Source organism: Aphanomyces astaci (genome assembly GCF_000520075.1).
Source record: "Aphanomyces astaci strain APO3 unplaced genomic scaffold supercont1.7, whole genome shotgun sequence".
In the NCBI taxonomy this organism is placed as follows: domain Eukaryota; phylum Oomycota; class Saprolegniomycetes; order Saprolegniales; family Verrucalvaceae; genus Aphanomyces; species Aphanomyces astaci.
This window is the reverse complement of record NW_009798270.1, coordinates 1270593-1295948: the sequence shown is the minus strand read 5'-3', so window position 1 is coordinate 1295948 and position 25356 is coordinate 1270593. Positions and strand designations below refer to the sequence as shown.

General features: G+C 51.0%; 8 protein-coding genes across 22 annotated transcripts; 6 read left to right on the top strand and 2 right to left on the bottom strand.

Moving 5' to 3' along the window:
* Positions 1 to 136: 136 nt before the first annotated feature.
* H257_04347 (hypothetical protein) lies at positions 137 to 2674 on the top strand. Of its 4 annotated transcripts, none has more exons than XM_009828807.1 (11): positions 137 to 205; positions 250 to 355; positions 406 to 795; positions 884 to 979; positions 1046 to 1111; positions 1172 to 1560; positions 1614 to 1779; positions 1842 to 2178; positions 2242 to 2273; positions 2338 to 2445; positions 2506 to 2674. In XM_009828807.1, the coding sequence occupies exons 1-11, from the start codon at positions 141 to 143 to the stop codon at positions 2515 to 2517; spliced, it is 1767 nt and encodes a 588-aa protein (XP_009827109.1). In that variant the 5' UTR covers positions 137 to 140; the 3' UTR covers positions 2518 to 2674. The 4 variants fall into 4 exon arrangements, with proteins under 4 accessions (XP_009827109.1, XP_009827112.1, XP_009827111.1 ...); XM_009828810.1 differs by having other exon boundaries at positions 141 to 205; positions 2342 to 2445; XM_009828809.1 differs by having other exon boundaries at positions 141 to 205; positions 1842 to 2273.
* A 1531-nt stretch (positions 2675 to 4205) lies between these two features.
* H257_04346 lies at positions 4206 to 5872 on the top strand. Of its 2 annotated transcripts, XM_009828805.1 has the most exons (3): positions 4206 to 4422; positions 4485 to 4637; positions 4681 to 5872. In XM_009828805.1, exons 1-3 carry the CDS (start codon positions 4209 to 4211, stop codon positions 5586 to 5588), a joined length of 1275 nt encoding a protein of 424 aa, XP_009827107.1. In that variant the 5' UTR covers positions 4206 to 4208; the 3' UTR covers positions 5589 to 5872. The 2 variants fall into 2 exon arrangements, with proteins under 2 accessions (XP_009827107.1, XP_009827108.1); XM_009828806.1 differs by having other exon boundaries at positions 4485 to 5872.
* A 2245-nt stretch (positions 5873 to 8117) lies between these two features.
* Positions 8118 to 10013, top strand: H257_04345 (hypothetical protein). 8 transcript variants are annotated; one of them, XM_009828804.1, is made up of 6 exons: positions 8118 to 8354; positions 8410 to 8621; positions 8684 to 8793; positions 8843 to 8962; positions 9008 to 9231; positions 9299 to 10013. In XM_009828804.1, the coding sequence occupies exons 1-6, from the start codon at positions 8136 to 8138 to the stop codon at positions 9821 to 9823; spliced, it is 1410 nt and encodes a 469-aa protein (XP_009827106.1). In that variant the 5' UTR covers positions 8118 to 8135; the 3' UTR covers positions 9824 to 10013. The 8 variants fall into 8 exon arrangements, with proteins under 8 accessions (XP_009827106.1, XP_009827103.1, XP_009827099.1 ...); XM_009828801.1 differs by having other exon boundaries at positions 9008 to 10013; XM_009828797.1 differs by having other exon boundaries at positions 8843 to 9231.
* Positions 10014 to 10069: 56 nt separating this feature from the next.
* H257_04344 lies at positions 10070 to 12460 on the top strand. 2 transcript variants are annotated; one of them, XM_009828796.1, is made up of 7 exons: positions 10070 to 10196; positions 10257 to 10631; positions 10682 to 10803; positions 10849 to 10932; positions 10978 to 11707; positions 11760 to 12085; positions 12172 to 12460. In XM_009828796.1, the coding sequence occupies exons 1-7, from the start codon at positions 10110 to 10112 to the stop codon at positions 12272 to 12274; spliced, it is 1827 nt and encodes a 608-aa protein (XP_009827098.1). In that variant the 5' UTR covers positions 10070 to 10109; the 3' UTR covers positions 12275 to 12460. The 2 variants fall into 2 exon arrangements, with proteins under 2 accessions (XP_009827098.1, XP_009827097.1); XM_009828795.1 differs by having other exon boundaries at positions 10083 to 10196; positions 10978 to 12085.
* Positions 12461 to 12967: 507 nt separating this feature from the next.
* Positions 12968 to 14991, bottom strand: H257_04343. 2 transcript variants are annotated; one of them, XM_009828793.1, is made up of 3 exons: positions 14692 to 14991; positions 14502 to 14612; positions 12968 to 14447 (listed from the first exon to the last, which is right to left on the bottom strand). In XM_009828793.1, the coding sequence occupies exons 1-3, from the start codon at positions 14947 to 14949 to the stop codon at positions 13038 to 13040; spliced, it is 1779 nt and encodes a 592-aa protein (XP_009827095.1). In that variant the 5' UTR covers positions 14950 to 14991; the 3' UTR covers positions 12968 to 13037. The 2 variants fall into 2 exon arrangements, with proteins under 2 accessions (XP_009827095.1, XP_009827096.1); XM_009828794.1 differs by lacking the exon at positions 14692 to 14991 and having other exon boundaries at positions 14502 to 14645.
* A 460-nt stretch (positions 14992 to 15451) lies between these two features.
* H257_04342 (6-phosphogluconolactonase) lies at positions 15452 to 16630 on the top strand. Its single transcript, XM_009828792.1, has 5 exons — positions 15452 to 15715; positions 15766 to 15906; positions 15968 to 16072; positions 16131 to 16310; positions 16394 to 16630. The coding sequence occupies exons 1-5, from the start codon at positions 15467 to 15469 to the stop codon at positions 16547 to 16549; spliced, it is 831 nt and encodes a 276-aa protein (XP_009827094.1). The 5' UTR covers positions 15452 to 15466; the 3' UTR covers positions 16550 to 16630.
* A 710-nt stretch (positions 16631 to 17340) lies between these two features.
* H257_04341 lies at positions 17341 to 21876 on the top strand. Of its 2 annotated transcripts, XM_009828790.1 has the most exons (14): positions 17341 to 17813; positions 17861 to 18249; positions 18336 to 18469; positions 18523 to 18729; positions 19112 to 19202; positions 19281 to 19643; positions 19758 to 20030; positions 20165 to 20294; positions 20356 to 20537; positions 20607 to 20818; positions 20876 to 20985; positions 21059 to 21277; positions 21336 to 21492; positions 21554 to 21876. In XM_009828790.1, the coding sequence occupies exons 1-14, from the start codon at positions 17372 to 17374 to the stop codon at positions 21753 to 21755; spliced, it is 3111 nt and encodes a 1036-aa protein (XP_009827092.1). In that variant the 5' UTR covers positions 17341 to 17371; the 3' UTR covers positions 21756 to 21876. The 2 variants fall into 2 exon arrangements, with proteins under 2 accessions (XP_009827092.1, XP_009827093.1); XM_009828791.1 differs by having other exon boundaries at positions 21059 to 21492.
* Positions 21877 to 22015: 139 nt separating this feature from the next.
* On the bottom strand, positions 22016 to 25302 carry H257_04340 (hypothetical protein; the record flags this gene model as incomplete). Its single annotated transcript, XM_009828789.1, has 14 exons — positions 25211 to 25302; positions 25037 to 25143; positions 24751 to 24990; positions 24531 to 24699; positions 24438 to 24472; positions 24147 to 24326; positions 23651 to 24055; positions 23465 to 23601; positions 23306 to 23372; positions 22997 to 23245; positions 22702 to 22860; positions 22465 to 22644; positions 22313 to 22372; positions 22016 to 22252 (listed from the first exon to the last, which is right to left on the bottom strand). The coding sequence occupies exons 1-14, from the start codon at positions 25287 to 25289 to the stop codon at positions 22016 to 22018; spliced, it is 2304 nt and encodes a 767-aa protein (XP_009827091.1). The 5' UTR covers positions 25290 to 25302.
* Positions 25303 to 25356: the final 54 nt, after the last annotated feature.

Below are 25356 nucleotides of genomic sequence, written 5' to 3'. Positions count from 1 at the left end.
TCGAGAAGTTTCGACGAAACTTAATGATTTCCGGATAAACCTTGCAAAATCCAATACTGTCAAATCCTGATAAATGAATTTCGTTTCAGAATTTGCAGAATAAATAATGTGACTTATTTATTTCTCATATTGTGATTGACATGACATCGCTAACGGACGACACGTCCATCTCGGGCTTGCTGTCACGCATGACATCATTCCGCTTGTAAGATCTATGCTGTATGACAAGCTCCTTAACGATGCAGCTAGCTCGCTGAACGATTCAGAAGGCTCCCAGGCCACGGTAGCTGCAGGGCCACCTCAAATTCAGCAAGAGATTCACTTGAAGGTTGCGCTTGTGGGCGGGAACGGCGTGGTTGGTCCAAGTTGATGTCATGAGCATCCGCGTTATGGATGTATGCGTAGGGGAAGTCGTCGATTGTCCGACGATGGCTCAAACGACCATACCAAGCGGCGTACCATCCGACGATTGGGGTCGACGTGCACACGATCAAACACAACAAGAGGGGAAGCAATGCGAAGGAGCGTCCGATCACGTACGTGGACGTGTGGGACGTGTCTTTCGTCGAGGTAGACAGTCCTGCGTTCCACGAACTGCTGTGCGACGGCCTCGACGGCATTTTCTTCGTGTTCAACGTCCATCGCGTGAGCTCCATCGCCGCCGTGGATGCATGGCTGACCAACTTGGGCAAGTTCGTGTCATCGTCTGAGATTCCGTTTTACCTGCTCTCGCACAAAGCCGACATGCTCCAGAAACGTGTCATGACGAGCGACGACATCGACGCTTACGTCCGGGTTAGTACAGATCAACCTGTTCGACATCATGCTGCGCTTCGCTCGTTCCGTGATGACAATGTTAAGTTATCTCGTGTTATTTCAACAGACGGCTGGGTTCAAGGGGTGGTGCTGGACGGTCGGTCGCGGCGGCCTTGGCGAAAGCGACAAGAGTCCCGCTGTCTTGGAAGCGCTCGATACGATGGTACGTACGCCATGCTCTTTCCCCGTGACTGCTGAATGAATATGACTCGGACGCTTGTGCTTGTAGGTGGAGTTGATCTGTGAAGGGAAATCCCCCGACGAATTGCTGCGGCCGTCTCCCCCTCCTCGTGCTGTACGTCGTCACCGAGTGGATAGCATGGAGCGATTATGATTGTGTGCCGCACATGTATAGGAAGACATCATGCCGCCCATCGTGCCCAGCGTCGTGGCCGTGCCGTCGTCCGTGGATGCCCTCGTGTGTGTCCCCACCCACGCCATCACGACCCTTCCTCGCCACAACAACGCCGACGCTTCTACTTCTCCCCAAGACATTATTAATCAAAGGCAAAGTGTTGAGTTTGGCGCCGAGTGGATGTTTGGCGACCACAAGGGGCAGTACCTCGTCATGAAGTCAAGGGAATCCATGGACATGATCGTCCCACACGATTCATCCTCCGACGTCGAAGTTACGCCCGCCCCCTCCTCTCACAAGAACGACGAAGGCGGCGACAGCGAAGACGACGACGGCTGGCGGTTCTTTGCCGGCAGCCTCGACCGCGTCAAGACCGAACGACTGCTCAGGTACATACATGCATGCATACAGCGTCATGGCTGACTGAAGGAGATTGGAGTAGCAAGCATGGAGAAGGGGCGTTTCTAGTCCGGCGGAAGGATGCGCGGACGCTCGTGCTGTCGTATCAGGGCGACCACGACGACGCCCACCACGTGCTGCTGGCGTACCACGACGGAAGGTACTACGTCGGTGGCGCCCCGATTCCATCCTCGTCTTCCCGACACAACGTACGTGTGTACACCAACCCCATCGCGGCAGCATGTAGTGTAGTTGAGTACGTTGTGGCTAGCCATCCCCATCGACCGCCCCCGCCCCCCCCCCTCCTTCGTTTTCATCCCTCGCCAAGTGCATCCGCAGCGTGCGCAAGTACGCGTACAGAGGACTGACGTTCCAACGCACCCCCGCACGATTTCAAGTGGGCAAACCGGCCACGATGGACGTGCAGCCGCCCCCTCCCGCGGCCCCGTCGTCGTGGACCCCATCCGAAGATACCACCACGACCCAAATGCATGCCCCCCAGACCCCCGTGGACGTGCCGCCCCGCCAGCGCCTCGAAGACATGACAAGTCAGTTTTACACGCGGGTGCGGCACCGTTTGGACGCCCTCGAGCGGTCGGCCGTCGTCGGTATAGTCTCTTGTTATTGTATTTTGACATTACTGCCGCTGACGGAATATGGCTACTAACTAGACTCGGCGCAGCTGGACGAATTGCGACAGATGGTACCAAGCACAATGATATATATATTTGTACGAAACTGGGGTCACGAGTTGGCTTGATGGGTAGGTAGAAGTGGACAGCCAACAAGGCAAGAACAACCAAGCCACCGTAGAGCGACTGTGGAGGACGTTTGTTAAGGACATGGACGTGTGGACTCAAATCTTGGCCACGCTGGTACGTAACCAACGACATAAATTTAGCCGACGGAGGTGGTGTGAGCTGGGAACGTGATAGGAGACCCCGTAGCCATCCAAAGGGACAACATGCACCGCCAGCCAGCCCATCAAAGTCCATATAATGATTGAAAACAAAACAGAGGGATATAAAGAGAATTGGGGATTCCCCCTCCACAAAGTACTCGCAAGGCTAAATGAAGTTATAAAGTCAATTGACAATCTTCAAGCTATATCTTGGCTTTACTTTATCTTTAGTTTTAATTTATAAAAACAAAACTACTAACCCCCGACGGATATTTGTATTTTTGTCTTATAGTATATATATGGCAGAAATACAGAAATAGTTAGATTTTACATTTCTTAGCTGTAAACAATAAGTTTACGATTCAGGGGAAGGTAAATTCAACAATTTAACACTTATAATGTTGTGCTTCCAGTAAATACACATTATGAATTCGCCAGAGAACTGTAAACTCGTGGTTACAATCGTTTTGCATTACTAAATGGGATAAATTTCCCAAGTACAAGTTTATTCTATAAGGGTGCGTCTGGTAACATTTCAAAAATAATATTCCATTTTCTCGAAAAATGGGATTAACCAAAATGCAATTTTCAAAATGGAGGTAAAATGTCCATTTTGTAATGTGGTGTTTTGGACCTCTTCAACGAGTAAATCCCACGTGGAATTATTGAATTTCGGTTAAAACTCTTCAAGCAAGACATGTTTCAATTTTGATCAGATATGTTGAATTCGGCCCCAAAATGGCGTTTTGGGCCTGAATATTGCAATATATCCGTTTACCAGACGCACCCTAAACTAATTGGTTTTACTCCAGATGTTTAACATATAATGGCGGAGCTGTAGTAGCTATATCATACATTATGTTAGTAATTTTACGCCTCAATTATCACCAACTATTAATAGTAAGCTGTATTATTGCATTTACAGTTAATCCATTAAGTTTAAATGGTTCGAACAACTATTATAAATACTTTCACAAACAAAGGAACTATTACCGGAGGAACCATCATTGTTGAGCCAAACGAGACGATATGGTTCGATATTAATGCCGAATCTGTTTCGTCAATTGTAGTTGAATTGTTTGATCAAGAATTTTCGGCTTCAAATGTCCGTGATCATCCAGATATTACATTTATAGTTCCTTATCAGGGACAATCCTACTATATAGTAATTTAAATTTTTATATATCCTTATATATAGAAACAAATATGAGACTAACTTAAATAGAAAACAGGCAAGCACGATCATTTTTAAGATTGATAGATATAAAAACATCTAAACCTTCAGCTGATACATCTGAATCAGATGACTCAAATATAAAAATAATGGATAATATGCTCCAAAATTTAACGACAGGCTCAGGTATTATGAAAATATTACTAACAGTAAACTAATATATGTGACGTTTGGCCAAGAATAGTTAGTATTCAATTTATTTAGAGCAATTTGATAATTCTTAAGATTTGCACCATTGTTTATTGGAAGGTAACTAACGTTTATTATAAAGCGGCTGATTTACAGCTCAATTGAAGGTATTACGAAGCTGATTTAGATTATTACAGTACTACGTAGTACTATTTAGAAAAACTGAACTGAGACCCGTGCATAACGATATACGGCAAAAGTTTTTGCTCCAGAACTTTCTCGATCCGATTGGCTACGCTGCATTCCACGGAGTTTGATTGGCTATCCAAGTTGAAGTGTACCAAAAGCGATAGGTTTTGTTGTTTTGAAAGCTAATGCGTCACGGCCAGCAAGAACGAGCGGCGACCACCTCCCAGCCAAGTTTCGAAGCTCGCACACTCAAGACAGCCGTCCACGCCCCATCCACGGTACCACCCCCTCCGATCCCTGCCGTTCTTGTCGGTCTGGGCCGACCAAACCAGAAGTTGGACAAGTTTCGAGAGAGCGTCAACTATCTGAATTCTCTTGAAGCGGATGAGGATGCGCCTGGTAACGTTACTCCAATTGTCTCTCCTTCGTTGCTGTGTTCGTGTCTGATGAATTTTGCGTAGGTGCTTACAAGGCACGAGCCCATCCCAACCTCGGTGGTCTGCTCGTCGCACGATGCATCGCCCGGACGCAGCTCGCCAATTTGGACCCGACTCGTCTGGTCTTAACCCTCGTTGCGTGTGTCGACTGCAAGTCGGCGTGTGTCCAGGAGCATGGTGCGTTGTGTACTCGTCATTCCTTCCTCCACCCCTCCACTAGACTGCTTCTGTCTCTTCGTCTTCGAATTTTCGGACTCGCCACCGCATAACGCTGTCACGGTGCGTTACACATGCCAGCTCGATGCGCAAGTCGGTGCATACGGCGGCGCCAGTGGACTCGCCACTGTTCGGGCCGACTGCTCTCGTCGTTTCATGTCAGCAGTGCCGTGGTCTCCCGCACCAAATGTGACGTGGACGCCGGGGGATGACACTGGCTATCCCTTGGTACTCGGCCCGGGGTTATGCCCCGCCCCATTCCTCATCGTCGAGCACGAGTGGAATCACCGTCCTGCGGCGGCCCTGGTCCACCTCGGGCGCACCTACGCTTTGGAGCCACAATGTAAAGCCATTGTCCTCAGCAAGATTTACAATCGTCGGGTTGGAACTGGTAGATTCGCTGGGTTTGTACTCGTGCTCTTGCGCAACGTGAACGGCATGTACGTCCACCAGTTCCTTTCCTTCGGTACGGCTCCGCTTGATGCAGTGGTGATTCGGAGCATCCGACGCGCGCTGATCGAACCACACACAGCGCTGGGGCATGCGGTTCCGACCATCCAATTGACACCTCATGGCACGGTCGGCGTCGACGTCGGCCAGCCACCAGTGCCACTCGACAACCACCTGGGTGTGTCGCCGCGTGAATTGCTCTCCGTGGAGACACATCCCGATCGTGTGGTTCGACGCGTCTCCGACAATCAACTTGCGACGTGGACGTGGTCTGAGCCACCCCCCCTTCCCATGTCCATCACAATTCCTGGTGGGCTCATCCCTGTCGTGCACGGTATGGCTGACTTTCCTGGCGACAAACCAGTGCCAGCGCCACCCAACTTCCAAGCGCCACCGCTCATCATGATCGACCTGATGGCGATTGTCATGGCCCACGGTCGAGCCACACCATATGCAAACTAGATTGTTTCTACCAACCACCTCGTTGGTTAGACATTCGAAGGTTTGAAATCGAATTTTCCCTCGATTTACACTTGCCGAAACTCAAAAACAATTCGGATGGATAAACCAAGAAAGAAGCATCTCCCAAGAAAGTGCGATCTTGGTAAATTGCTCATGCGGTCACCTGACAAAGTATCGGACGATGAAGACAACGAGTTTCAAGAAGACCCAGAGGAAAAGTAGAAACTTATCGGAAAGTCATATTTAGTTTAGTTAAAAAAAGAAATAAACAGGTGTAGCGTGAATTTGTTGATTCTTCCTAACCTGGTGCGCGGTGGTGAAATTTAAATATAAACATCTAGATAACGTTACTTGGTCTTTTTGTAATTCTGTCTTGGACATCTTTGGTCGGAGGGTATACTATAGTATATGATGTCTGTATGTCTGTATTTCTGCCATATATATACTATATGACAAAAATACAAAATCCGTCGGAGGTTAGTAAATTTGTTTTTATATATTGAAACTAAAGATAAAGTAAAGCAAAAATATAGCTTGAAGATTGTCAATTGACTTTTTAACTTCGTTTAGCCTTGAGAGTACTTTGTGGGGGGAGAATTCCCAATTCTCTTTATATCCCTCTGTATTTTTTATTGATGGGATTTAACCTTGTAAATGCGATTGATTAGCGCCATCTTTGAATAGAGTCATGCTTTCCTTGATATTTGGATTATTCAGAGGAATGGGCACCTTCGTCGACTATTCCGTTGACATGGACTAACTAACAATAACGTAAATGACCAATTTATGATCACTCCTATTGAGCCAATCACATCGCGGTATATTTTGACTAGAAAGCCTCCAATAGATTATACTGCTTTACCTCGATACGTTACACACGCTAGCCATGCCGAATCATCCGGACATTCGACTTGAAAATGGGTAAGTTAACCTAAAATTGTTAATTGCTCATCATGGATAGTATATTAATACTGTACTCCGGAGTAGGTGCTTGTCAGGGAAATCACAGGTGTCGACGACGACACAGACCTACCGTATTCCCCATCTACCTGTACCCAATCATTATCCTCCTTGCCCCAATACTTTCACGCGCGCTGATGCCATGGCTGTGCGCATCACAGGCACTCAGCAACCGAGACTACAGTTATGTACTAGTACTCTGAAACGTTAGCCTAAGCTTACCTGTCCTAAAATGAAACGATTGGAACAAGTTATCCGGACCATGTGTTGGAACTGTCCCACCAAATATTCTTGAAATACATAACCTTGTAAAACTATACAGTACCTGACCATAATGAATACCCTATCCATACAATTTGTATGCATCATGGCATACACAGTTCAAGCTTAATAAAGTGCTCATAAATTGATCCTCAAAAATAGAGTAAACTTGCTTGGAAAGTCGGCTTTTTATATTAGAAGTACATCTTGAAATGTAATAATTCGATTATGAAGTGAAAGCTGTTGTTAACAGTTAGAATCACTTCACAAAATGTGAAAAGCCATCCTGTGAGCGGATATACGCGAATTCTACGGTGACTACTCCGAAAAAGTGATCATAAATTGGTCATTTACGTTGACACTAAAGAACTTTTTAATTGCTCCGGAGTATACAGGGAATGACGTATTAAACGCCCCCGTGGTACTAAAATTTCGTATTGATTAAAGTATTGAAATTTCGAAGTAGTTTGTCCCAATACACAATTGAAATGCCAATTCGAAGTACCACGGGGGCGCTTAATACGTCATTCCCTGTATGTATCACTGAAGAACTCTCGGATTATGTCATTCGTCAATTCGATTCTACTAGTACATTGGAGTGGGATGCTACTGTAACTGTCCATCGAATGAGAGCATCTCCAACGGTAAATTCTAACCTATTGCTAAAGCATAGGTTAAAGTCAAACTTCGTTTTTACGGTTGCTATTTTGGCACTATCCGGACTTTTTAGAAATTTCGACTCGCAGAATTTCTATTTTCGCGTGAAATAGCAACAAACCCTCCGGATAGTGCAAGAATTTCTATTCTATATCCGTAACTTCGAATTGAAATAGAAATAAAAACACCGTTGGAGATGCTCTAACTTATTGCTAAAGCATACTACGTAGTAGTTAGCTGTAAGTCAAACTTCTTTCTTACGGTTGCTGTTTGCCATTATCCGGACTTTTTAGAAATTACATCCCACAGAATTTCTATTTTCGCAACAAACCCTCCGGATAATGCAAGAGTTTCTATTCTATATCCGTAACTTCGAATTGAAATAACGTTATATAATAAATAAAAACACCGCCGAGACGGTGAGCAGACCAAATTGGCAAGACAATCAATCGACCAATCATAATGCAGTACACCCATCAAGTAGCCAATCATATTCCCTCTTCAACCTTGAAACATGAATTGATGTTTGAAATTCGGGTGAAGGGAGGCGACACTTTTTCCATACAAAATTCAGTACAAAAATCGATCGACGATTCAGCACCAAAGTCCAAATTTTGACTGTGAAATGACAATTCTGTACTGGCGGGGACGGCCGTTCCAACGAAACGGATGAAACCGCACCCTCCAAAGTTCCGCAACATGCCGTCGGACGTTCCAGCAGCAGCGGAGGCCGGCGGCCTTGTGGCTTCAAACAAGCCGCCGCTTCTGTCGACGTGGGAAGTGGTTCTGCACTTGCTCAAGGGCTGCATCGGCGCGGGGGCGCTGTCGCTTCCCTACGCGTTTGCCAAAGTGGGGGTTGTCGCCGGCCCCGTGCTGTACCTTGGCGTGGTGCGTCCTGCTCCAAGTCCCGTTGTGTGCGTTATTCATACATTGTTTTCTTAAGGTGGTTATATGCATTTACAACATGGACTTGTTGGTACATTGCAAGCAAAAAGTGAGCGCGGACGGCATGTCGTTTGGCGACGTGGCCCAACATATCTTGGGGAGGCGAGGCAAGACCATCGTGAACGTGTTCCTGGTGACCACCCAGCTGAGCTTTTGCTGCGTCTACTTTACGGTCGTGGCCACGAACCTGCATGCGATCCTGCCGTCGAGGTACCGTTATGCAGTACAGATATATCCTGTAGAGGTGTTCATTGAAATGGTGGGATATTTAGAGTGGCTCAAGACTTTCACGAACGCCAGCTCATCTTGCTCGTGTTCCCAGTCGCCCTGGGCTTGTCGTGGATCCGCAGTTTGCACCACATCACGCCATTTTCAGCCCTTGGTACAGCCATGTTCGTACGCTGTGATCGCTATCAACCCTCATGTTGTAGCGAATGGCGCCATGTTTTTGGGTATTGGCATCGTGTTTTACTACTCTGCCACGTACGTGCCACCCACCCCCGTGCCGCTCCCGACTGCCTGTAGCTGGACCAGCGTGGCCGAGTTTTACGGTAACCCTTGCATTCGTACGACGCTGTGTCGCATGATACGTGTAGGCACGGCCGTGTACAGTTTTGAAGGCATTGGGCTGGTGCTGCCACTGGAGAAGGACATGCAGGACAAGGACCGCTTCCGTCAAGTGTTGCGGTGGACCATGTGGTTCGTCTTGACGCTGTTCTTGTGCCTTGGGGAACTCCCCGTGCTCGCATTTGGGGTCATCGACAACGGTAGCATGACTGCGGTGCTGCAGCAATACGTTCCAGGATGGCCCGTGGCGTTGGTACGAACGACTAGAGGAGAATCCGACCCGTGTGTACGACTCACGAGGGGAGGTGGTTCTATCGTAGGCGAACGTGCTCTTGGCTATGGCGTGCCTGTTTACATTCCCCATTCAGCTCTACCCGGCGCTGGAAGTGCTCGAGAAGTTGCTCCTGCGACATGGGTACTTCACCCCCAGCATTCACTCGTACGATGACCTGGCTCCACTGCCCGTGACGCAATGGCTGTTGCACAACAAGTCCACTGCGAACTCTCCTGGGACGTCGCCGACACCGCAAGTGTTGGAGGATGCGTTGAAGCACACGACGCAGTACGAAGTCCGCCGCACGATGTTTCGATCCATGCTGTGCACGACACTCATGCTTGTGGCAGTGTGTGTGCCCAATGTGGGACTGCTCATTAGCCTGTTTGGGGCAGTGGGGTCCAGCATGTTGGCAGTAATCATTCCTCCAATTCTGTACGTCACGCTGGAGCAAGCCAATCTGTCGTGGTTTTCGTGGACTTTGCACATGCTTGTGGTTGGTGGTGGCCTTGTCGGTATGGTGGCTGGGTCAGCTCAGGCCATCGCAGACATTGCTGCCACCTTCCATTGACATCCTGACGGTGCACTCGTTGAAGACAGGCACTTGATGGTAGTGAAACGCCTCGTCCCACAACCGGCCAATCGGAAGGCGCCAGCAATACAATTCCGTTTAAGCTTGCCAGTTTTGCACATATAATTTGTACGAACATATACATATATACAGGATTTTGCAGGTGAAATGTGGATTTACAGGATAATGCAAATATCAGTTGTTGAAGTGTATTCTATATAAGATTCACCAACTACGACCAGTTTTCTTCACTTTGTCAGTTTTTGGGGACCAAAATCGGCCGAGGATGATGGTGGCGAGTTGGATCAGTGCGATGGCCTGCCTGTTGGCGGCGATCAACCAAGTGGCATATGCAGATGTCGAAACCCACGAGGTATGTGCAGTTGCATGACGAGGAGGACGGTGTTTTGACATACTCCATGACGTTATGCAGTACGAGCCGAAGGACGAGGTGGTCGCATGGGTCAACAAGATCGGGCCATTCAACAACCCGCAGGAAACGTATACATACAATTCACTTCCGTTTTGCAAGGCTGATGGTCTCGAGCTGCCGGAGGCCCATGCGTTGGGCATCGGTGAGATCCTGGAAGGCAATGAACTGTTCAATTCCGGCATGCAGTTGCAATTTGGCGTCGATTCGCCCAAGACGACGTTGTGCTCCCAGGTGTTTTCTGGCACGGAAGCGCAGAAGTTCATCGATGCCGTGGACGAGCATTATTGGTACCAGATGAGCGTGGACGACCTGCCCGTGTGGGGCCTCGTCGGCCGCGTGGTCGCGGCCGACGACGACCCCGACATCCTCAACGAGGTACTAGCCAGTCCCTCGAGCGTCCTAGCGTCGTCATATCGTTCTGGTAGTTCTCCGTTGGCGACCGCTTGATCTACACGCACAAGCGCTTTAGCATTTCACACAACGGGCCCAACATCATCCATGTCAACTTGAGCTACGCCGAAGTCGCGACGACTATCCAAGCCAACAAGTCTGTGTTTCATCCCTAAGTTATCCACTGACTGGGCCCCCGTAGGAAGATCGAATTCACATACGAAGTGACGTGGACGCCGACGTCGATTGAGTTTGACGATCGCTTTGATCGGTACTTGGAAGACGAGTACGTGATACCTGTTTGTCTTCCTCGCCAACCCTTTGTGACTAGATTCTTCGAGCACCAGATCCACTGGTTCAGTATCTTCAACTCGTTCATGATGGTCATCTTTCTCTGCGGCCTCGTGGCGCTCATCCTTCTGCGCACGCTGCGCCAAGACTATGCCAAGTTTGCCGCCGACGACGACGAGCTGCTGCTGGAACCCGGGCAAACCAGCTCCATGCTCAAGGACGAGGGGTCTTCCGGGTGGAAACTCCTCCATGGGGACGTGTTCCGCGCGCCGCGACACCTGCTTCTGTTCTGCGCGCTCCTGGGCACAGGCGCCCAGTTGCTGGTGCTGACATTCCTTGTGATTGTCATCTCAATCGTGAGCTCTCTCTACATGAAGCCCGGCGGCGTCGTGTCGGTGGGCTTGACATGCTACGCGCTGTCGTCGCTCGCCAACGGCTGGGCCAGCGGCGCATCGTACCATCAGTTCTTCTACCCCCGGGTATCGAAAGACTGGATCAAGGCGATGCTGCTCTCGGCGGGGTTGCTGCCGTCTGTGGTGTTTGTCTCAATCTTCTTGATCAACTTGACGTCTATTGCGTACGGCACCACGTACGCCATCCCGTTCGTGACCATCGTGCAAGTGATCCTCGTCTGGTTCTTTGTGTCGTGCCCGCTGTCGGTACTCGGGACGATCTTGGGCCGCCACGGCGCCGCCAAGCGCGGGTTCCCTTGTCGTGTCAACAAGTTCCCGCGGGAAATCCCCCCCGCGCGGTGGTACCTTCGCCCCGCCGTACGAGCTAGCCACACGTATTTCTTGCACCTTGTCACACATAATGTCGTAGGTACTGGGGCTGCTCACGGGGGTGCTGCCGTTTGGGTCGATCTTCATCGAGATGTACTTTATCTTTGCCTCGTTTTGGAACTACAAGTTCTATTACGTGTACGGGTTTATGCTGCTTGTGTTTGTGATCCTGTCGATTGTGACACTGTGCGTGACGATCGTGTGTACGTACTTTCTCCTGAACGCGGAAAACTACCACTACCACTGGACGTCGTTCTACGCCGCGGGCAGTACGGCGCTGTACGTGTTTGTGTACTCGGTCTACTTTTACTTTTGCAAGACGCACATGTCGGGGTTCCTGCAAACGAGTTTCTACTTTGGCTATATGTACGTTCCGATATATATATATATATATATATATATATATATATATATATATAGTCGTCGCTTGAAACGTGTGGTGGTTTTACTAGGGCGCTGTTTTGCTTTGCATTTTTCATCATGTGCGGGACCATTGGGTACTTTGGCAGCAGCGCCTTCACCAAGAGAATATACAGAAACATCAAGGTCGAGTAGACCCAGTCCAGGACGTCCGGCATGCGACAACGTTTGGACTCGAGCCACTGTAGCCAAGCACGTCCGATCGATCGCGGATAACCCAACATATTATTTGCACATTCCGAAATGTCTTCAGGAAATGGCAGAAAATGGCCGTTTTTCGAAGAAAAGTTGCCAAAATCGAACGATTCCTTTTTTCCTGAATTTGTCCACTAAAGTTCAAAACTTTTTGGCACAATTTCCTTGAGAATCGGGGGTTTTATGGCATAAAAAAATGGACCGATTACATGGGATACTAAAGACTTATGGGACAGAATTTAATTTTAATACCAACCTTGGATACTATGGTTAATACAATATAATTGTTGAATCAAAGCGTGGATGACATTGGGATGAAATTGGATGAAGCTGTGGGATGAAACCTAAAGTAGTGACCAAGCCTTGCGTTGGCCCCGTCTGCGCAAGCTTGGATGACACATGATCATATCACGGATATTTGAAATCCATATAAATAATGCGAAGTATGTGAGAAAAATTGCAGACGGTTTATTGTGCTTTCGAGTGAAATTTCGTAACGTTATTGTGGTTTCTCGTTGGAATGTAAATCGATTTGATTGGCTACTTCAGAAGAGCTCAAAATTATTAGCCAATCAAAACCTTCTCAATGAAATTCAAGAACCAATCAGATCGATTGTGGATCGATTGCACCCAAATTTGTATCAAATCGACAATACACTGTAGTATGGCATAATTCTATGGGGTGGTGGTATCCAGACCAGCCCTAAAAGTAGTCGCTGATATCGGCTGCTGCCGTCGGGTCGTAGGCCATGATGGCCAGCGCATTCTCAGACGTGGCGAGTGTAAAATGATTGCGCCCTTGGTCCAGCACAGTCTGGAGCGACGCGTCCAGTAGCTTAGGCAGCTGCACGAGTGCCCGCAGCGTGTGGCTAGCGTGGGGGGTGACGAGGTGCGAGTCGGCGTGGATGCTGAGCAGCCCCAAGTAGATGCGAAACATGCGGGGCCAGCCCCCCTGGAAGAACTCGTCGACGATGATACCTCTGGACGCCGGGGACAGTGACGGTTCGTTGAGGAAGAGGCTCATGATCCATCCAGACGCGAACATGTGCGGGTGGATGCGATGTGTGCGCAGGCATTTGTGGAGGGATGGCAGGTGCAGCCGCATGAGGTTGTCCAGTTGGTGCAGGCGGGTCTTGGTGCCGGGCAGATCTGGCAGAGTAAACACACTCGCCATGTCGTAGTGCTGCATAGCGGACGCAAACATGTGAAACGAAGCCACTTCGTCGTACCCTGCGCACGTGAGCACGGTCGCGCCGAGAAATGTCATGCCGTGGCAGTACCCGACGACCGGATCCAGCTGGCAGTAGGCTTGGAGGACCCGCGTGAGTTTGGCTTGGAGGGCGGAGAGGGTCGCAACATCGTGGTCCGTCGCGAGGAGGTCGGTGCCCAGACGAACGGTAGCAGCAAGAGAAGAGGCGGCGGGGTACATTTGCTCGGCCTGGACAAACGTCGTGCGCGCCACGTCGGCATGGATGGCGCGATGGAATCGATTGTGTTTGTCAAGCATTGCCCGCTCCAGCAACGTGTGAAAACACCAGCGAGGTGCTGACGACGAACAACGTCGTGGGGATAGATTGGACTGGAAGGGAGCTAGTTGTTTGTTGGTTGTGTCACGTGTTCTTGTGTGAGCGTCAATCGCATGCCGCCAGAAACACATGCGAACATGGGACGATCGAATCGAACGCGATACGAGTTGGTTGGCGGCGACCACGGCGTTCCAGGCCTTGGACACGATGAGGCAGTGCCACGCGATGTCCCGCGTCGACAAGTACGCGCACACGTGCACGAGCACGCGGGAGACGCAGACCGACGAAGGCGCTTCGAGGACATGGAGCTCCTCCACCAGCAGCGACACGGCGTTTTGGCCCGCGGATGCCACCGCAATGTGCAACATGTTAAGCTTGGCGAGGATTTTAGCGACGATATCGGGAGTCGGCCGCACCAGCAGCTCAAAGTCTCGCACGAGAATGTCCATGGAGCTGAGCTTGACATTGGCCTGCGCAATGCTATTCCACGCGCGAGACCGAACGCTGTTTTGCTGACACTTGTCCAATCGGTTTTCCAATCGGGCTAAGTGACGGCTGTACTCGGCGGTGTTCGTCATGTGGAGCTCCTTCTCCACTGGATTAGCGACACTATGACTGTATGTACGCGTCGTGTATACTACCTTGGTTTGGTGGTGCACCTTATGCGCAGTCGCGATGTCTGCGTTCTTACTCACGTACAAACTTCGATGGAATCGCACGGTGATGTCGTCCATGGCCCTATCGCTGGCCGACTGATGGACGTTGTATTAGCACCCCGGTTGCGGAAAGATGACGAATGAATTTGTGTACATCGTGGACATTATGATTTACCTTGGTGTTAGATTGGACATCGACTGTTGTGGGGACCAACGACGGGTACGTCGACACGTACAACTCGTGGTCGAGTTTGTACTTTTTGATGGCGCGCTCGTTCGCAACCGACATGTGCGACGGATGTGATGGCCCCTTGGACCGGTCCACATCTTTCCGCGAAGGATGTCCACTCGGTGCGAGCGCAGCATCGAGCCATTGCGAGAACCCTTCAAAAGACTTGGCGATCGATTCAAAGAACGTCAAGTCTCGGGCCATCGTGGAGCTGCCTGGCTGGTCTTGAAAAAGATACGATTTTTGTTGGCAGCTGGTCATTAAGGTATTTTTAGAAAACGAAAAAGTAGTTCCAAGTATTGTCGATTTGGTACAAATTTGGGGAGGGGGTGCAATCGAATCTCGCCGACCAAAACCGATCCACAATCGATCTGATTGGTTGTTGAATTTCATTGAGAAGGTTTTGATTGGCTAATAACGTTGAGCTCATCTGAGGTACCCAATCAAATCGATTTAAATTCCAACGAAAAACCACAACACGAAATTTCACTCGAAAGCACAATAATACAGTTTCCAACTTTTTACCCCTTTTTCTGCGATATTTTGCACAATTCACTACAGTACAACGACAACTCACTTACTGTAAAACCAAAAATAGAAAACGACCTTTGCGAAAACAAAAAGACGTAAATCGATTTTGATTGGCTCATGCCATTTCCCTTAACTTCACCGGATAAGATTTTGAATTGCCCAATCAGATTCATTCGTGGCATCGTCGCCAATGCGAAATGTCTGCTACGTCATTCTATTGCCTTGGTGGTCGTCGTCGCAGCAGCAGCAGCAGCATCCTCCAACCGGGACCATGACGACGCGAGTGAACACGTACGAGAATGGTAAAGTGGTCCATATCGGCTCCACGGGGGACGCTGTGGGCTCGGCTGTGGCCAAGCTTGTGGCCGAGCTCAGCCACGACGCGATCGCAAAGTCAGGCCGCTTTACGGTGGCCCTCTCTGGCGGTTCCCTCCCCAAGGTCCATGGTCGCCGCATTATTGGCTCAACCTTTCATCACCCTCCCATTAGATTCTCGAAAAGGGCCTGTCCTCGTTGAAAGACGGCGTGGACTTTTCAAAGTGGCACGTCTTCTTCGCCGACGAACGCGTCGTCCCACTCGACCACGCTGACAGCAACTACCTCGCATGCCACGACGCCCTCTTCCAGCATGTACGTCGCTGCGTTGCAACATGATGAATTGTATGTATCTCACATGTCGAGTCGCGTGAAGGTGTCTATTCCAAGCAGCCAAATCTACACGATTGCCTTCCACGACGACCCAGCTGTCGTCGCTCAAGACTACACCCGTCAATTGAGCCAACTTTGGGGCTCCGAGGTACAATACTCTTTCCGTCCAATCTATTGATCGTCATCGCACTCATGAGAGGCAGTAGTTGCCACGCTTTGACGTGATTTTGCTCGGCATGGGACCGGACGGCCACACGTGCTCGTTGTTTCCAGGCCACGTGCTCTTGAATGAGTCTGCTTTGTGGGTTGCGTCCATCTCCGACTCCCCCAAGCCCCCGCCCAAGCGCATTACGTTGACGTACCCCGTCGTGAACAATGCCGCCGCCGTACGTCCTTGTGTTGCAAGAGGAGGGTGTGACCCCTCCAGTAGTTCCTTACGATATTGATCGATCGATGGTGTATTATGTAGGTGGCCTTTGTGGCCACGGGCGAGTCCAAGGCCCCTCTTATGCGCCACGTGCTCGGAGTCGAAGACCAAACGCCGCCCCTCCCCGCGGCGAGAGTGCTGCCCACGGCAGGCCAAGTGCATTGGTTCATCGACGAAGCAGCGGCGGCCAAGCTTTAAGGATACAGAATCATCAAGCCAACCAGTTTTTTAATATGAGGCTAAATCAAGTGGACACGTTGCGCAACGTCCGTTTGTCCAGTCGGGGCATTCATGCCAAATGTCTACTTACCCCCTTACGGGGATTGCCACACCGAGGTGCATGTACTGTACAGGCAGGTACTGTACAGCGCTGTAAGCCAACCACAGGTAGAGAAACTTACCTCTCTACCGTAGAGAGGTAATTTACCCTCTACACTGTGATTGCATGTATGCCAAAAGCGCAATCCAATAGCCAGCGGTGAATTTCTGCCCTATCCTATAGGGCACAGGAACATTGGCATGATTGCATCAACTACGCCAGCGGTTTGAAGGAATGAAACCACTTTAAACGACGGTGACATAAGCTCGAACTCGGCGGTGTGGGTTGCATTAATACTGTAGAAGCCCCACAGGCAATGTACAGTACAGGATTCCAGACCACCAGGACATCCACGCCATGTACTGTCTGTAGCTGTACTGCGTAGAACTCCGGAGTACTTACAGTGTGTTGGCGCACAGTTCATATGCAAGTATGTACTAGTACTATATGTACATTGAGTTTTGTGGTAGATAATTAACCACTTTGGAGCTGCCCTCATAGCCATCCCTTCAAGTGACATACCCATTGCCGGTTGTACTCTCACTTTGCATTTGCCCAACTTCAACCTGGAATGGATGCATTAGTTTTGATTGGCTGAATCTGCATTAAAACACGCCTTGTAATTGGCTACATATTAGAGTTGAATCGGGTACCTTTGGATTTCCCTGTCGACACTTTTCCTTCACCCACAAACTTGCGGGATGATCCGGTCCTTGCTCCACAAGTCCACGGCGCCGTCGCGCGTAGCTTTCCAGCACCGCCATCTGTCTTCTTCCCACCAACATGCCAAGTGTGTGGGCGTCGTTCGCGAGGTCTACAACAAGTGGGAGCGCCGCGCCCCAGTCACACCCGCACATGTCCACGAACTGGTGCAAGCCGGGATTGAAGTCCGCGTGCAACCGAGCACCCAACGCATCTTCACGGACGACCAATATGTGTCTGCCGGTGCCAACGTCACAGACGACCTGTCGCCCGCGAACGTCATTGTCGGCGTCAAGCAAGTGCCCATCGCAAACCTCTTGCCCGACAAAACGTACATGTTTTTCTCGCACACGATCAAAGCCCAGCCAGAAAACATGAAGCTTCTGGACGCGATCTTAGCCAAGCGCATCCGCATGATTGACTACGAGTGCATCACCCAAGGTACCCCTCTCGTCCAGCATCTTGTCCACGTCGCTAACGTCCTCCAGGCGGCCAACGCAACGGACAACGCCTCATTGCGTTTGGAGGGTACGCCGGCCGCGCAGGGATGCTGGCGGGCTTCCGCGGCCTCGGTGAGCGCCTCATCAACAAGGGGTACTCGTCGCCGTTTGTCAACATTGGCTCGGCGTACATGTACCCCGACCTCACGCGCGCCAAGGACGCGGTGGTCGCGGCCGGAAAACTGATCCAACAGAACGGCCTTCCTGCTGACCTGGCCCCCATGACGGTGGTGTTCACTGGCAATGGAAACGTGTCGAAAGGTGCCCAGGAAATGTTCAAACTGCTTCCCCACAAGATGGTCGACCCGTCGGAACTGCCGCACTTGCCCCCCAACCGCCACTTGGTGTACGGATGTGTGGTCAACGAGCGCCACATGGTATCTATACATTTTCCAAGTCTATGACGTGGCGCGCTGTACATCAATCGCTCTCACCACGTACTTTTGTTGATTATTGTCACCAGGTTCGACACACCAACAAGGCGGAATTCACCAAGTCGGATTACTACAAACACCCCGAGCAGTACGAGCCCGTGTTTCACCAAACGATTGCCCCGTACACGTCACTCCTGGTCAACTGCATGTACTGGGACGACCGGTAGGACGACAGACACCCTTTGACCGTTAACGTCTGATTTATTTTACGCGTAGCTACCCACGACTCCTCACGAAGGACCAAATGGATGAGTTGGCGCGGCACGCGGGCGGAAATCCCAAGCTGCAGGGGGTCGCCGACATTTCGTGCGACTTGGGGGGCAGCGTCGAGTTCCTGGACCGATCCACGACCATCGAAGATCCGTTTTATCTGTACGACATCCAGTCCCGTACGTCCAAGGCGTCGCTCGAGAGCTCTCCGGGGTACGCGATCTATATATATATAGACTTTTTATTTAAATTTTATACCAAGTTCTTTTTGGTTAGGTTTAAAATTATCTTTTTTCGTTGTTCTTTGAAAGGAATATATATATATAGATAGATGGGTCTTTGAAAGGAATACATATATATAGATGGGTCTTTGAAAGGAATATATATATATAGATGGGGCTTTGAAAGGAATATATATAGATAGAGGGGTCTTTGAAAGGGGTATATATATATATAGATGGGTCTTTGAAAGGAATTTATTAATTATTTTATATTTTATATCTTCCTCCTTTTGAATATATGTTTGGTTAACTATTGTTTTGAATTTTGTTTCGAAAATGACTAAAATCATGTTGTTTTTTCGTCGTCGATATAGAGTCATGATGATGGGCGTGGACATTTTGCCGAGTGAGTTGCCGACGGAATCATCGACGCATTTCGGCAACCACTTGGTTGGGTTTCTCAAGGTACTCCTATTATCATTATAAACCAGTCAATGTAGCCAATGCACCCCCACTGATATCCTATAATGTTGTTCCCATTAGACATTGTCGGCGGCGGACGCGGCCAACCTTCCCGCAGAACTGGAAGGCGCGGTGATCGCCAAGGAAGGGAAGCTCGCGCCCAAGTTTGAGTACATCCAGTCGATGCGGCAGGAACGAGAGCGCTCCAAGGGTTATCAGTACGCGACGGAGGCGGCCGCCATCGCCGGCAGCACATGCGTGCAGTTCGAAGGGCACATGTTTGACAGCGGCCTGCTCGATAATGTGCTCAACCTGGTCGAGTCGCATAACGGAGGGTTCGCCGTGATTGAGTGCCAAGTGCGGCCCAACTTTAACGACGCCGACTCGCAAACGACGTCGGCGCGGGTATCACGGGTGATTGTCCAGATCAGCATGGACACCCGGGTACGTCCTTGGCTTGGTCGTCGTCGCTGTATATATATATATATGGCAGCACCAGCATATATTTTGCATTGGGAACAGAAAATAGTTTCAAACCAAGACATTGAAATGGTGTAGGGCGAACTGGACGAAATTCTGCGCAAGATTCATGATTTGGCGGATGTGACGCCGAGAGCTGAAGCAAACGTCCGCGAACTGCCCGAGTATTGCCAAGGCAAGTACGACGAGACGCTCCGGCAGATTATCAAGGACGGCGCCGGCATGTCGTTCAGCGGCAACATCTCCGTGCATGATGCCAAGGAGCGCAAGCACATCGTGTGTCTTGGCGCTGGACTCGTATCTGCTCCGCTGGTCGAGTACTTGACCCGCGACCCTAACCACTCATTGACGGTACGTCGCCGTTCCCATTCTACGAGTATACAAATGAATGCAATTTATGGTCATTTCCCAAACGATTCACTGGTTTTCAAATTCGTTTGCCCCATTTTGGCAATATATATATATATATATTTACTGATGGGTAGGTGGTCTCGGGGTTGCCGGGGGAAGCGTCGGCGATGGCTCAAAAATTCACGAAGAAGAACCGCGCCGTCAAGCCAGCGACCGTGGACGTGGGCCGGGACCCCCGCGCCGTGGCGGCTCTGGTGGCAGAGGGTGCGCTCCCCCCTTTCGTGATATATCTATGGAACTGTATCGCATGACGAGCATGGTGTAGCCGACTGCGTCGTGTCGCTTCTGCCCGCGCCCATGCATGTCAACATCGCCAAACTGTGCTTGGACGCATCGACGCCGCTGGTCACGGCCAGCTACATATCGCCGGAAATGCAAGCGCTGCACGCCCAAGCCCAAGCCCAGCGCACCCCCATCTTGTGCGAACTTGGGCTCGATCCTGGCATGGTTTGTCATCTGAATGGAAAACCTGTTGTCACCAGTCGTGTGTGATGATGATTCTTGTATTTGCTGCAGGATCACATGAGTGCCATGAAGGTCATCGACCAAGTGCAGGCGCAGAACGGCCGCGTGGTGTCGTTTTCGTCGGTTTGCGGTGGCCTCCCCGCCCCCGAAGCCGCCGACAACCCCATCGCGTACAAGTTTTCGTGGTCGCCTCGCGGGGTGCTCATGGCGGCTCTGAACGCCGCGCAATACCGCAAGAACGGCCACGTCGTCCAAGTTCCAGGGTACCAACTAACTACCCAAAGAACCTACTAACTACAACTGGTCCAACGCTTGTACAGGGAAGACTTGTTGACGGCGGCAGAGCGCGTCAACTTTTTGCCTGCATTTGCGTTGGAGCAAATTCCCAACCGCAACTCGCTGCCGTACGCTGACATTTACAACATTCCTGGTAACAAGACTCCAACATCTGTGGTGTTATTTCTCCGTGATCTTGGTTATGACGACGTTGTGATCGTTGGTAGATGCCGAGTCGGTTTACCGCGGCACGCTGCGCTACGCCGGCAACTGCTCCATCATGCACCAGTGCCGGCTGCTTGGATTGATGAACCCCAACCCTGAAACACTGCCAGCCACGTGGCCCGAGCTTGTGGCCAAGCTCAAGGCCAAGAAGTCGTCGCTGCGCCCGGATGCGGAAGCCTTCCTGACCTGGCTCGGCCTCGACGACCCGTCGGCGCTCGTTGGTATACATATATCACACTAATTTTTGTGCTTTACATGTCGTTGACGGGATGGGTACAGATCCGTCGGCCACGTGCACGATCGATGCGTTTTGCGCGCTCCTGATCCAGAAGCTGTCGTACCTCCCCGGCGAGCGCGATATGGCCATCATGCACCACGAGTTTGGCGTCGAGTTCCCCGACCGCCGCCGCGAAATCATCACGTCCACCTACGTCGGGTACGGCGTTTGTGTTGAGTGTCAAACGATCATGGGGATATATGACGATGGATTTTATTAGGTATGGCGACGACGAGAGCACGGTGATGGCCAAGACGGTGGGCATGAGTGCCGCCATCGGCGTCGAGCTCATCCTGCGGGGGGACGTGCAGTCGACGGGGGTGCTCACCCCCACGACCCCCGACATTTACACGCCCGGGTTGGCCCGCCTCGAAGCCGAAGGCATCCGATTCATTGAAAAGACCCGCGTCGTGACCAAATAACATGGGGATATCTGTCATCAGTATGCCCATCCAGAGAGTAGAAGTGTCGGCGATGTTGATGTTACTACTACTCCTCCCCCAATACTATGAATACACGACGAGAACAACCCTTGTTTCACGACGTTTATAGTTCAGTCTTGGTGGGCATTTATTTGGGGAGTTTTAAGAGGAATTGGACTCGGGAAGGGTTGGGGGGGATCACACCAATAGTGTGTGGGCTATATCTAGGACGACTTCTTTTGAACGACACCGACGCCGTTTTACAAGCCAAAGAGTTGGAGGGCTTTGAGGGCGGCTTGGTTGGCGGCGATTTCCTTGGTCGGCGCCATGGCCCGACAGACGAGGAAGCCGTCCACGGACAGCCCAACCGCATGCATGTGCACACCGCCCGGCGGGTCGAGGTCGTCGAATGAGACAAGGGTTTTGTCAGGCCATTGGCGAACATGGTCTAGGAAGCGCTGCTTGGGGCCGAGGACCGCGCGGTTGGCCACCGCCGCCTAAAACGATGTCACATGATCAGAAATCGCGTCAGCTGCAGCCAAACCAGAAAAACGTACGTCAGACACGAGCGGAAACAAGCACTTGTGCAGGAATTGCTCTATGGCGTGCAGGTCGAGCTAGACAAGGCAATCAATCGTCCTTGTTGTCATCAACGACTATATATATATATGCACACTTGTACGAGAGTTTAGAGTTCTAGTTGTCTTACCTGTTCGAGATACATTGCTCCCAAACACGCTTGGAAAACGTCGGCTATGACCGGTGGCATGTTGCCATCATCGTCATGGCCCCTGAATCGAATGAATGGCGAGCAATTCAACGACGTGCCGACGGCTGCGAGGCGGGATGTGCTCACAAGCGACGCACGGACGGTCGACAGCAATGGCCCCTGTCCACACGATTTTAAATGTTGAGGTTGTCGCAAATGATAAACGGGGTACGGTACCTCGTGGAACGGCAACATGTCCATCAAGACCCGACATGTTACGACGTGCAAGATGGACTCACCTAGGAATTCCAGCCGCTCGTAGTTGCCATCGACTTTGCCCAGCACGTATTCATCAGACGAGACAGCCAGTCCCTGGAACGATTTGTGGGTCATGGCCTAGTAATACCAAGCAAGTCAGTCAGTACGCTAGTCCAATATATTCGAGCGGGGATTCATCCAATGCAAGACGAAAGAGGAAGTGGCGGCGGCGGCGCTAGACACCACCATCGACGACGACACCACAGGTACGTACTTGTAGCCACAAGTGGGTGCGGTCTATGGGAATTGTCGGACATAACGCGAGGAATTGCTCGTGCCGGCTAACCTCTTGACTGGCTTTCGGGTGGGTTGCAAGCGAGTGGCGGTGGCAGTCTACCACCACCCCGACTTTGGCGGCAACGTCGTGGCTGAGCAGAAACATAAAGTCCGCCAGCTCTGAATCGTACACGACAAACAGCTGCCTCAGAAACGCCCTTGCGGTCACGACGCCGTCCGTCCACCCCTGCGCGCGTGGTCGAGTCAGCAAGAAGCGCCCCCCACCCCCAAGCAAGCCTATACGTACTTGGTCGTAGAGGATGGCGCCGAGAATAGCCTTGACGCAGTCTGCCGCGACAATGGTCGACGTACTCCTACACAACACCATGAATGACAGAACGACCAGAAATGGTTGGTCATGTCGTGGTGTGCTGTATGTAGGTACAGTATAATGTAACAAACATACTCGTCCACGGCCGCCAACGAAAACGATGTCAAAATGAGGTCGTGGACGTGGCATGTCTTGGCCAAGTCGCCCACTGTGTCGTTATTGACGATCTTGGCCCGCAGATCCCGTAGGTGGGTCTCAGAAACGTCTGGAAACTAACAACCGTGTCACACATGATCGTCCAACAGTACAATGCGTCGTTACTTGAAAAAAGCTGTTGGAGGACACGACGAAGCTCAAGACGGCGTCGCCGACGAACGCGAGCCGGTCATACGAGCACAAATAGTGTGAATAGCGCGCTGATCCAGCGGCCAGGTCGTCGTTGCCGACACCCAGACTTGTGGCCTGGAGCGAACTATACGTCGTCGTCGTTGGCATTTGTGGTAGGTCGTTGGATGTCGAGAATGTATGGCCCATCTGCACGCGACCGAGGACGGATTCCGCGGCGCCGCCGGCACTCTGCACGCCGCAGTCGACGTACGAAGCGTGGGTGAACGCCTGCCGGAGGAGCGACTTGTCTGCAAACGTCAGGTGCCACCGCGCCTCGAACGCATCGAGCTGGACAACGTGCCTGAGGAAGCGAAAGACGATTGGCATCGCCGAAGCCATCTATCCACATACAGCCGTAGTATCCACTTTCACCGATGGACATGATGATATCTCTGCCGTGAGAAAGGGTGGAGCAGCTCAAATCATATACCTCAAATACATCGCACTTTAAACCCGTGAGATAGCTCACGTTGGGATGCAGCACCTTCATCATAGACGCGACCTCGGGCGACTCGTGCACGACCGGTGCAAGCTTCTGCCATTTTTGGAACCGACTGGTGGCGCCGAGCCCGTCCATCCACTTTGCACCGACGCCGTCGTGAAGGAGTTGCTAGCATGAACCAACCTCAACAGTTCGTCAAAACAAGCATGTAACTGTATCTCATGCAGAACGCCATGGGATACGATGCATCGAAGAGGCGAGGGAGACAGATGGACGTACGCGCTGCGGCGTGACGATGTCGACGCGGAAACAACCTGGACGAGATGGTGAGTGAGCTTATCCTTCTTGGGGATGGTGGTGTTAACGACGTACCGACGTGGTTGACGCCGTCTTCGTATGCGACGACGTGATGCAGCAACGATTCCGGCGGGTACTCTGCAAGGAACATCTCGGCTGAGCACATGGCGCTGGCGTCGAGGTAGTCCATGATCACGTCGATCGAAAGGAGAGTTCCCGTGAGAAACCCGAGTCGCTGAACGTCCTAATGATGCAAGGGTGTCTTGGATCGTACTGTTGCAATGGATGATTATACCTGGAGCGAAGACACGTCCTCGGTGGCGACGAAGCGAGGGTAAATGTGAAATGGCGCACACTCCTCCGGGGTTGAGTCTGACGGGAACAGTTGACTGCATGGAATGCGTAGCAGTTGCCACAAGAGATAGTCTTGGAAGCTTGAGATGCGCAACCGCACGTTTGGTCCCACGAGTTCCACGGGCAATGCGACGCGCTCAAATGTCACGGTGCACTTGACGTTGTCGCGTACATATTCAAACTATACGAGTGCATCAAAGGACACCTACAAGCATGAACGCACGTACTGGTGGTGGACGCGAGAACGAGTGGTGTGACAACAAGTAGAACCCGTCGAAGGCATACGACTGCTGGTCGGCGACGATGGTGGTCCTTGATGTCGCTTGTAGGCACGCTAAGGAAGCATACGAGCATATACATCTGATGCATACAAGCCATGAACATGCAGTCTCATACGTTACCGTCACAGATCCATTTCATAAGCAGGCAGTCCACCGTGCTGCAGTTCCAATCCAGCACTAGGGCATGGTCCATCGGCATGTTTGATTCCAGGCGGCAATTGTGTCGGTATTGATATACATTATCTGGTAGTCAAAGCAGGCGGAAT